The following is a 12,406-nucleotide window of genomic DNA, read 5'->3' as shown; positions in this document are numbered from 1 at the left end:
ACGGCTATTATGTTGGGCCGAGGGTTGCTGTCTGTCAGGGAAGTCAGCCCACGCACCATCGCCGGCTCACTCTGTTCGCCGGAGTGCTCGCATAAAATGAGGTCCCTTTTCACTTATGTGTAAACCAGATATATTTTAGATAGATATAATAGATGCATTCTTGGATACTACACAGAGCTCCCCCAGATGTTAGGTTCTTGAATGTATCCTTCATGCACTTTTAATTTAATTGGCTCCTCTCTAGTTTGCGGATTCATTTATTTTCTCCCAGGTCTTCTCATTATCACCTTTTTAATCCACCTATATTTTATTCGAGAGATCGCATGCTGATAGTCTGCACTTATTATCATCGTTTTTGTATGTATGTGATTGTGATGGTGGAATTACACTGCAGGTCTGTGTGAGGCATTATGTGGATGATTGAGCAAAGGGCTGATGATTGGGAACAATGTAGCGAGGTCAAGACTTCAACTGAGACTCTAGCTTTTTCTTTTGAACTTTTAATGTGTGTCTTACACGGAGGGAGCTTCTCTTGCATTGGAATGTTTCAGGGCCGTAGCCATGGAAATATCTATAGGTGGCGGAAAAGTCAAATACAGCATAGTATTGTTATATTTCTGCATGGCAATATTGCATTGATATGAGGACACCAAGTATAATATTGTTATATTATTACTAATATTATGGTGTGTGTTACAAATTAGCCGCTGGATGCACCATTGTCCCGGATTGAAACTGAGAAAAAGCAACTTGCAACCAGACAGAAACACTAGCAGTTTACTCCACCAACTCTTTTTGATCAGCAATGAAAATATGGTGCTTTGTCACCAGAAGCACAGAAAATAAACAGGGCGGTAGCGGAGTAGATATGCACTCTATTGTTGCCTTTTTTTTTATTATTTAATTTTATTTTATTATTTTTATTATTTAATTTTTTTATTGTTTTTTTTTTTACCTCAGACAACCTAAAAAATATTGTTGTCATTGCTATCTTACATTAAGCTTGCTGTTTCTTATTTTTTTTCAAATTGTTTTTTTTTTTTTTTTTTTTTTTGCATTACCTGAGGCAACTTTAAAAAATGTCATTGATGTTATTGTTTGTACTGTCCTTACCAACATGAAAATATTTTTTTTATGCCTCTTATTTTTCTATTTATTTTATTATGTTATAGCCCCCCCCCCCAAAGATTTTTTGGGATATTGACTTAGAAATTAGCATTGTGACAACCCTACTACAGATTGGAATTAACATGCGGACAGCAGTGTGGATTTTGGCTCCACAACATAAAAACACAAATTGATATCCAAAAAATATCACTGGGTCGTAATTTTCACAGAGTTAATGCTGAACTGGTTTTCCAGCTGCCGTTTTCAGCAGAATGAACTTGATATTTCTCAGACGTGTTTCCTTCTGTGTTGGCCACATGTCAGCCCGAAGACGTCATGATTACTTCTCCATAGCAAAAGAAAACGTGTGTGTTACAACTGTAACACATTTAAGGCGACTCTCCCCTGCAGTCCAGCCATATGCTAGGTTTTGACTTAGTCTTGTTTTATCAGAATACTGGGGTGAATATCTAAATAATATTTCAATATTTTCTCCCAATATATATTATAATTATTGCCTTGGATTTCTTAAGCATCACTTTTTTTTGTTGTTACTTGCATGCAAGTGTATGTGTGTCATTTGTTGCTCTGTGTTTATGCCTGTTATCACAAAAGCCCCATTTAATTTTAAATGAAAAAATATATATATAAGTAATGTGAATTGTTAAACAATAGGGCAGGCAGGCTCCAGGCAGTGTGCTGTGTGGCTCTAAGTAGACAGCTAATTCTCTTATATTGAAGTATAAGAAAAACATGTCATTGTATACAGGTATATATGACAGACTGAGCTGCCCTTGTCAAAATCAATTTCAGCATTACCCTTAAAAATACATATTCATCATTAACCCCAGACTTCTATGTCACTGTTTCTGACAGTTCTCATTATGTTCATTGTATTTACTGATGATGAAGGACAAATCCTTCACAACAATTTGAGAGGCCGATCAAACGCTTTTGCTCCTCTTAGATGTTTATTGACTGAACATGTTTATTCAAGGCAAAACAACTTTAGATAAATAACTCATGAAAAGTCTAAACAGACAGCAAAACATGCAGGATTCATTCCACGGAAATTAATTAATGTGAGAAGCAATTATGTTTTTGTATAATCATGCAGATTTCACACATTTTTCTGTTTCAAGGGAAGACGGAGTGCGATAAAACAGAATCCAGATCTAAATAACGCTGCTACAAGTTAAGAAATAACTGCTTTAAGAGTTACATGTCACACAGTGGTCTGAGGTAGAGATTAAAGAAATGGTTGCACTGTAACTCAAGTTTGTTTGTTTTAATCTACAAACCAGATGAAGAAATTGCAAGGTCACTGAGAAGTGAATGCTCTTAACCCCCTTAAGTAACTACAAGTGAAGTGCTGTTTACCAAGATACTTAATCCCCATGTGGGGGAGTGCATGTTGTGTAATTGCATAAAGATGAATCATGGTGTCTCTCCAAAAGAGAGTGCGTACTCAGTCGATCTTATGCTTTTTAAAGTGATTCATATACTGTAAATTCATGACTGCTTTATTGCTGTTGTCCAACATTTACCTCAGTGAGAAAAAAAAACATATATCTTGTTCAGGTAAAGTGTTTTTATGGTTTATGACTGCAATAAAACTCTTTTGCTCTTTTTTTTTCCAGGATATTTGACAGTTACCATAGAGCCCCTGCCTCCTGTTGTTGTGGGAGAGACTGTTACTCTCAAGTGTAACTTCAAAACTGACGGAAGGCTTCGAGAGATTGTTTGGTACAGGGTGAGTAAACCTGTCTACTCCTTCAATGCCATTAAGCACTAAATTCTCTGTAAAACATCCGTTTATTTCATTTTAGCCATTCAGGGGAGGTCAGTGCCAATAGTCATATCACAGGTTTATGGCTGCGTTCGGACAACAACCGTGCACTGTCAAACTGCAATTGTTAGGAAACAAGCTATTATTTGGGCCAGCTGTATGGGAGGCATCACTGGCTGTTGCTTGGGATTTGATTTCTCAATCTGCTGGTCATCACCATCATTTCTTAATAGTTCACAGCTGGCGACTCAACAGTTATTAAAATCCCAGTTGGTGTACTACACTGCCTAAGTGCTGCCAATAATTAGATTGCCGTTGGAGGAGAAAAAAAAAATCTTTGTGAGAGTATGTCCAAAATGGTTTATTTGGTCCATAAAACCGGCATGTTTTAAAGTTTTTTATCAAAGTAAAGATCCGTAAAACAACGTCACAGTTCACAGCAGATACGTTGTTTCACTCCAAGAGAGTCACTGATAAGCTCTTGAAATGGAAAGCAGCGGCAGCTGCCGCTGTCGCACCCTTGCCTGACCATTTGTTTTTGCCAAAATCTCTCCAATAACTCTTGAGTGCTGTACAGATTTACTTTTTAAAGGCAGCTGAGTCTCCACCAAGTTGCTTGAGAAGTTGCTAAGTGGTGATTGGATTTGTATGATTTTGTTGCAGACTAACTGTGGAGCCTAATATCTTACTAAGATAAGAAGTGAACAGCATACAGACGGATGCTTTGCTAATAAAAACGCTGGAATGTGCAGATCTGACTCTAAACAATAGATGTGACTTTAAGGAGCTCTCTGGACTTCACCTGTTTACTATTCAGCTTGTGAAAGCAGTTGAATATGTTTGTTTATGTATTCTTGGCTCTGGAGGAAGCTCTCTGTTGTCTAATAAACAACACTGATGATGCTATCAGGTAGAAGGCTCTATTGAGTTGCATTATGGGAAATGTAGGATCCAGCATTTCGGGAGCTTTGACCTGAACACTGACAGGATTCATATAGTCATAAAAACCTGACTGTATGAATTCTGTCATTTTATTTGCAAATATAGATTTACAGGCCTGAAAAGTTTTGAAAACCTAAGCATACTCTGAAAGTTTTGGAAAAGTCAGACAATAATTTATGTTTTTATAGTTCCAGTCACAGCTGGAAATGCTCCAAAATCTAGCTAAAAAAAACCCAACAAATTTTGGTGCCATAGTTGCGGCTAGATATGGTGCAGATGTCTCGCCAAAAAACAACCAGATTTCTTGTTGTTGTTCTCGAACTTGCAGCTTGGCAGCCATCTAGCGGAGGTTTCACACCATCCACAGTTCGCTCCACCTTCCAGTAAACGTCAGCTCAAACACATGTAATCAGAATTAGGTCAGTTAAGAAATGCTGATATAATACATTTAAAACATACAAATGTGATGTACCTGGGAAACGTTGAATGGTAACATTTGCTTCTGGCGACTGGGCTGTGATGACGATGGAAGGAACTTTTAAAGATCTTTCCAAAATCGGTGCTGCAGTTCTCTTCTATGTGCTGTACATATTCTGTTACCACCTGAGCCAAAACATTCATTAGCAAATTTACTGACTGACTGCAGCACTTTGCTTTCAAAACAACAACATTTTAATGCCACTGTTTGAGCTACTCATCATCTTGGGTCACTGACTAATCAACTGGCTCCAGTTAATATCCCAATGTTTTTTTTGCCGTCTTCACTGGTGCATTCTGCATCTTACTTGATAATTATGTTAACAGTATTTGATAATTGTGAACGGACATTCACCTTGGTTTCACCCTCCACCCTGTGCTGGGACACTGATCATTAATGAGCGAGCGGCAGGTTATTGCTTAGGCAGAAACTCTGTCTTTAGAGTAGCTTTTGCTTTCACATTTTTATTATTGTGAAATAAAACAGTGTCTCTGGACTCATCTTTGCAAATGCCGACCTTTTCAAGGTAGGACAAAAAGAGATTTATGGCACTTTGCACATTCACCTTGGTATCATAGATCACTTTCATCGCTGTGACAATTCATTTAATCAGGCAGGGATTGCAGAGCGTTGTTTTGCTTATATTCTGTCAGATTTCTGCAGTGTCTATAGATAGCTATAGTTTAAATAACCGCTGTGAGAATAGAGCTGCCCATGTTAAGTGCTCTCACGAGGGAAGCGAGGAGGTTGTAACAGAAACTGGCCTCATCTCTCCTGTGGCCGCTGCTCAGCACAACCGTTGATAAATTATAAATCAATTACCCACACTTGGCTGCCAAAGTTTCTTTAATCTCTGCCTTTTATTTGACTAAATAATGTTGACTTCCCATTTTACCTCCTGTTCAAATGGAACTGGGGTTGATACTCACCTGGGGAATCCTCATATCTAATCGAAGCTTGGCCAATCAGACAGAGGGCTGCGTTAACTGAATATTTCAGTGAGTGCTCATCGGCGATGATAGATCCTGACGTATTCTGTTTGAGGATTTTTTAATGCATGACACATCCAGACTGCAGTCAGAATTAGCACGTCTTTGGATGTACTTAAGATTAACCTGATTATTTTTTAGAGAACCTTTCAAGCCACACTAACTCAAATTTAAAGATACAAGTAATGGAGTTGATATGAGTAACACTGTGGCTTCCATTGTATTTAAGCATTTTGTATTTTCATATCGTGAGGGATTTTTTTATTTGAGCCCTTGTATATATTATCACTACAGAGTGGAGTGTAATGGTGTGTGTAGGGGGGCACTTCACTTCACTTGACCTTTCCATGCAATATAAAATAAATCTTGCACACCTTCCATCAACATTGACTTAACTAGGGCTGTCCCAAATACTATTTGAAGCTGCAAAGCCTCAGTGATAATTTCCTGTGAATTTCTGAAGCTTCGACAGGATACAGTGGGACCTGTCAATCACCCAAACCTGGCTTGACTTTGGTAGAACTTTGGCCAGGTGCGTGTGTGTGTGTGTGTGTGTGTGTGGTGTGTGTGTGTGTGTGTGTGTGTGTGTGTGTGTGTGTGTGTGTGTGTGTGTGTGTGAGCAAGAGGGAGATGGAGAGAGGGAAGAGAGGGTGGACTATTGTACGCAATGTTCAGTAGGCTTAAGTCATGAAAAACTTTGAGTGCTGTGGGTCGGGCAAGTGCTTCAATACCTACCTACCTAGCCAGGAAAAATCATCTTGAATTTGTCTTTCCTGTTTCTTTTCTTCATCAGACAGCCAGACACCTGCCACCTCCTTTCAGTGGCCTCCACTGGTGAAAAAAGAACAAATAATGAGGCATTTTAATACTTATTTGGATATCAGTTACTATGGCAACAGTTGAAACTTCAAAGCATTCAGGTTAGCCCTTGAGTTAACCTAATACTAAATAAACTGCAGTGCCAAACTCAAGTTTGAAAAGTCATCAGCTGCACACTTTATCATAAAATTCACCTCTTGATGAAAAAGACCTATGATTGTGTTTTGTTGATATTTGCTGTACTCAGAATCACCACTGCTGTTTGTAAAATAGTAGTAGTAATAATAATAGTAATCATCATCATCATCATCATCATTATCATCATAGTCATAATCATGATAATAATTATAATAATAATAATAGTTTAAAACCATGTATGTAGTAGCCCTTCCCTTTGCCATAAATTGATCTTGTTTGTTGAAGATGAAATGACAGTAAAGCATTGTCATTACAGTAACACCGTGTAGCTGGACCTATCTCCACAGTGCTGTTTCAGTGCTAGAGAAAGGCTATTGTTCTGCCATTGGGGAAAAATGCTTTGGCTTTAGGGCTGGGTAAAAAAATCAATTCATCAATGAGTTGCAATATGTTTATTGCCAATTCATAAAATCTTGAAATCTATTATTTCTGTTGTAATGATGTCCCACTCCCATGGTGGCAGTGTGGGATCAGAAGGTATTCTAATGAATTATCTGGGTATTTCTGACATCAACACACATAACTGAATTGATATCGAAGCAAATGGATCAATATCGAATCAAATCGTGACCCAAAGAATCGAAATTGAATTGAATTTTGTGGTTCTTGATAATAGCCAGCCCTATTTGGCTTGTTTGTAATTCTTTGAACCAATCACATTTCTAATGGGTGGCGCTAAGCTCAGAGTGCAGCAATGCTGCTGTTACAAAATAACACTTGGGGGACTTGCACATGGCGAGCCGAGCACTGTCATTAAAAATAGCTAATCCTCTGCAAAAGAAAACACAAAAACCAGTAACAGACATTTGTCAACCATGTGATTCAACTTTTAGTGATAAAAAGATTACTTTATAATCAGTGCTTTAGAAGTGAAGCATGACTATCTTTGCTCTGGAGGAGCTCACTGGACCTGTTAAAGCCAAAGACGCCTTGCTACCTGTATGTGGTTCTTGCAAAACATTATTATGAAGATGTCACAGAATTGGTACACAGTTGAAGTCAGTGTCGCTGGCACATACCGATGCGGATGCCAGGGTAAAAAGATGTTGCAAATCAACTCTGACTTACCATGTCAGCAGATGGATCAGTGTTGGGTTTGCGAGTCCTGTGAGAAAGAGTCTGGACTTTTCTGAGGTGCTTTCACAAGTTGTTTCAGTTATTGTAGGTATTTACAGCAATTCATGGAAAGATTAAAGTATACTTTATTGCATGATCCTAATCTTTGTCTTATTCAGCATTTAGGCTATTAGCTCAGAGGTTGTTGTTCCCCGAAAGGGATTTTAAAATACAGACAAGCAGATAGGGGGAAGAGGGGAGAATGCTGGGCAAAATAGCTGGACAGTGGAAGGGTTATAGCCACAGTCTACATCCAGTGAGTCAGACTATTACACAAGATAAGGGAAATATTCCTGCTTATAAGTTATATGCTCTTGGCATTAACAAATATGTAAATTTGTTTGTTTTGAAGTCATTAGTGTCAGTTAGACATCCCAGAGAGCTTTTGCAAAAAGTGCTGTCAACACATATCACGGATATAGATAGAGCATATGACAATCTTTGTTTTGATGAAATGCATCATTAAACCCACGCAGTGGAGGATGCACGAAAAAAAGTAAATGTTTAGAATATAAATGCTTAACCATATGCAGCTCCAACCAACAAAAATGCTAAAAAAAAAAAAAAAAATAGAGTTCCTTCTCTTTTAACGCCTCCTACCCTTATTCTCTGATCATAATCATACGGATAGGATCCCTTATTATAGCTCTCATTTAAGTTTATACAAGATGACACAAGATTAGCAGACAGATGGAGACAGGCAACAAATGCAAAAGAGTAAGAACGGTCCTCAGTAATGGATGTCGTATAGCCCTGCAGCTAATGCTTCAAGAGCAAATGAGTGAAAGCCTCTCAAGTGTGTATGGTATTGCACTACGAGCCACATGAATGTTTTTAGTGAGTTGTGAATACTGACAGGCTGTGGATTAAGCGCTATGGGTATGTAATGCCATCAAGCTGTCTATTATGCTCTAATAGCATACCAAATAGTAATGATGGATCATTTGATAGGGTGGTGCTAATGTGCTCCCTGTTTGGGAGAAGAATGTCAGCAGAGAGTGCTCCTCAAAGACCTGCACACAAGCTCATCTCATGCTTTGCCCGTTTTAATTTATGTCATTCTAACGAGTATATACATACGGGACGTCTCCCAGCGGGCGCCCAGGTATACCGTGCTGACGTTGGTGGAGCAAGAAGTGTCTGTTAGCTTGCCTGTTGGGTGCAGCCGTGCACTATGGTTAATTTTAATCACTGGATCAACTGTCTGCGCTCTGCTATTCTCCCTCCTCCCTTGCACTGCCCATTACTGAACTCCTCCATCCTCCCCGACATAACTCTTCTGGGATCCTCTCCCGAAGACACTTCCCTAATTTACCACTGGCCTGTCTGCTGGCTGAGCTGGTATTCTGATACTCATCTCATCATTCAGCTGTGTCCACCTCTGTCCATTTCATTATTAGGATTCAAACTCACCTGTATTCATAATCCTGCTCTCTGCCGAATTGAATGCCACTTCGCAGTGCAGTATGGGTACACTGTAGCCTTACATGGTAACATGCAATATCCACAACTAAAGAGGAAAACATTAATCATATCAAAAAGACATTTTGTGTTCTTCATGTTAAAAAATTATAATCTGTGTCTGTTATTGTGGCCAGAAAATACTGGAATTAAGTGTCCACATTTGAACTAAGCTGTGGTCTTGACATGTTTTGTTTTTTTTGCCTAATATAGTAATTGGAGCGAAGGTTAGTAATGAGTCCTTTTCATTAAAAAAAAAAAATTCTCATTCAAATTCCAAGACTAGCTTAGAGAAAAATATCTATCATTCTTCAATTTATAATTGGTGGTTGCCATAAAAATGTTCCAGTTTTTGTTTCAGTGATTGTGAGCTACTCTCTAAGAGAACACTTGCTTTCTGATTATCTGCTTATTTACTTAAAGGTCCAGTGTAGGATTTAGAGGAATATATTGATTATAGTGTATAATCGCCTGAAATTACCCATCTATGTTTACGTTTAGAGCAGTTCCTCATCCACAGAGTCTGCCGTGTTGCATCGCTATGTTTCTATTGCAACAGTATGAAATTTTCATGGTACGATAACTATCCAAGAAAATATCACGGTGTCACAGTATACCGTTTCATACAATTATTATTATCAGTTACGATTAGGGATGCAGGATATTGGATTATCCGCCTATATGCAATATGCCCATATATAACAACTAATTTGGCCAATAACTGATGTCGCTATCAGTATATCCGCTTGTTTTCCAACCTAATTTTAATGTTCATCAAGTTTCTTCTGTAGTGGAATAAACATAATATTATGCATACTCTTATCGTGACGGCCAACCAGCAGATGGAGACATTAAATGCAATGCTTTTAAAAATGTGTAATATTCATGTATTATGCAAAATAAGAAAAACACTTCAGTCTTGGTAGTTAGTAGCCCCTCAGTGATAAGCCAAACAGCAACAGCATTTTTAATGTGAAACTGTTTTGTACAGTGTTTTTACTGGTTTAAGTCACTGGGACTAATGGTTTTGGAGAGGAAGAGACCTCTGAGGATAATTCAGCTCCTGGTTAAATTCTCCTGAATGTCTTATCAGAGAAAGGGTTAGCGGTCAGTCTTGGACAAACTGAACAGCATTGGAAAAATACTGATTTGTAACATGAGACTGTTTATTCCAGAGGAAGAGACCTCTGCTGACAGTTTGGCTCCCGTTTAAAACTGCCCGATGAACACTGAAGAAATTCTAACTGGGAGTTAACACACAGCAGCAGTTTCAGCTGGTAGCAATCCTCACTGCTGGATGTCAATAAATCCTACAGATTGCTCCTTTAAATCATTTACATGTTTGTATTTAAATTATACAGCTGTTTGGATTTCTAAAAGAAACACTTGCCCAACTAATCCAAGAAAGGCCCCATAGGTGCATAGGCACCTTTTCACTGTCAGCTGGAAATCACCAGCTTGGTCATGAATGTTTTAAATTGCAACACAAATAACAAACACTGTAATTTCAAGCATAATTATCTTATGAAATACCAGTAACATTAGCTCCCTGCCTGCTTTGGAAATAGCTCACTAACCATGTCCTGGAAAGCATCAGTGTACTCCATGAGGTACACCGCAGCTGAATATGTATTTGATAATATGCGGTGGTAGAGAATGAAATAATGGTTATCTTGTCATTTAGGGCTTTCACTTTAACGAATATGTGTTGCTGGGTTCCCTCCCCTCTTGTGTGGGTGTGTTGGTATTTGTGTTGGCGCCCTAACAAATCAATAGTTTATAATGTCTACAAAGGACAATGACCAAAGAGTCGTAAATCTCAATCATCAGCTGAATACCATTGAGAGCTTGTCAAATTTTAATGAAGCCATCTGCCCCCACAGATTCTCTTCAGAGCATCACGTTCCACATTTGGCTTTACAACCTGTGCTACAACAACTTATAGCGTTCGGCGACTGCATGCAGATATAGAAAGAAGAAGCTACAATTGACATTCAGTATTTTTTTTTTTGGTCAAAAAGCTTTAAAAAATTGGACCTCACGTGATTTGTAAGTTTGTAAGTGACGTTTAGGGATAAGGAGGGGATCAGGATCGAGAGACCAGGGCTAGTCTCCATCTTTCCTGCCTATAGACTATGATGGCTTCTTTGAACATACAGCAAGTTTATGGCTGTTTCAGAAATCATTGTTTTTCCTGTAGTACACTTCTTTTACCCTTTATTTAATTGGAGTGAATGTATATAATCTATGGTGTCCTCAAAAACTACACAATAGAGTGAAAGAAATACCTTCTGTTCAGTACTATTGCCAGAAAAAAAGAAGTTGTATATGCCTTGTGTACGTTTCTGCAAACCATGGATAAACTGAAACTTTCCAAACCTCTTGATTATGGTTTGTAAACTATGGTGTTTTTGATTCAAATAGCCGCTTTTGGTGGCACAATTCTGGCCAAAAACAGAGAAATTGCTCACTTAACAAAACAACAGCTTTTTGTGGCACTATCCCCAGCGGTTACACAGTGACAGGTCCCTAAACAAGCAACCTGTTTTGTTTTTTTTTTTGTTGGTCTCACATAGTGGTCTGCTGCTTGGCAGGCATCCCCCTCTGGTGAAAAAGTCAGCTTATATAGTACGTTCCTTTAGAAACTGTGATGTGATATGTGTAAAATATACAAATGTAACAACCTTAAATCAATGAAATGATGATGGCAACAATTTTTGGGGGGGGGGCACTAGGCTGTGATGATGTATAAATATCCAAAACCTCAGTTTAATACCCTCAATAGATTTTATGGAGTACCAAATGAGCCAAAAATGGAGGGATTTGGACACAGACCATGTTACCATGCGCCATTTTTTCACCAACCTCAACCATACATTGTCTATATAGCATCAGATATACAGGATACAACCCACTTGCCCCCCTCACTCCCGTCTCTGGTTAGGTTTTGGCAACAGTTACACTTTAATTAAGGAAAGGGAAAAATTGCATTTTGGTCAAATGTTAATTAAAAAAAAAGGTAATAATAATAAAATAAAATAGTAGAAACATGATAATGCTTTAGACACTACCAGTAGATAGTGTCCTCCGAAATCTTCTGTTTTGGCAGGAAAAAAATGAAATTCATTGTCAGTGCCAACATGCCAGAATTCCGAAGCCCCATTATTCTGAAAAATGTCCCCCTGGACTGAAAGACCATTTCTTCGACAGACTGTTTTCCCCTCCAAAAACACCCTTTGGTCGTAATTCTGTTTCTCTAAAAATTCCAAAAATACAAACTCCATGCAGGTGGACAACCCCAATTTTTTTTTTTTTTTTGCAAAATGCTGTTGTTAAGGTGAGGTTATGCTTAGGCACAAAACCACTTGGCTATTGTCAGGAAAGATCAGGTTTGGGCTCAAAATGCTTGCTTTTGGTGGCATAATCACGGCTAGAAATGCAGCCCAAAAACACACAAAAAAACCAATAAAATTTTTCTTGATGGTCTTGGACAATAGTCTGTTTCAC

The 12,406-nt window shown here is 38.4% G+C and overlaps 1 protein-coding gene across 2 annotated transcripts in view; it reads left to right on the top strand.

Moving 5' to 3' along the window:
- The window catches only part of igsf21a (immunoglobin superfamily, member 21a), a 262,796-nt gene that overhangs the window by 80,409 nt on the left and 169,981 nt on the right, over positions 1–12,406 (top strand). For both annotated transcript variants that reach the window (XM_042497548.1, XM_042497540.1), the window contains exon 2: positions 2,748–2,860. In XM_042497548.1, the coding sequence (XP_042353482.1) occupies positions 2,748–2,860 (113 nt within the window). The remainder of the gene's footprint in view (positions 1–2,747; positions 2,861–12,406) is intronic.

The sequence above is a fragment of the Plectropomus leopardus genome, chromosome 2 (genome assembly GCF_008729295.1).
Source record: "Plectropomus leopardus isolate mb chromosome 2, YSFRI_Pleo_2.0, whole genome shotgun sequence".
In the NCBI taxonomy this organism is placed as follows: Eukaryota; Metazoa; Chordata; class Actinopteri; order Perciformes; family Serranidae; genus Plectropomus; species Plectropomus leopardus.
The sequence above is the reverse complement of the archived record's forward strand: the minus strand, read 5'-3'. Positions and strand labels throughout refer to the sequence as shown.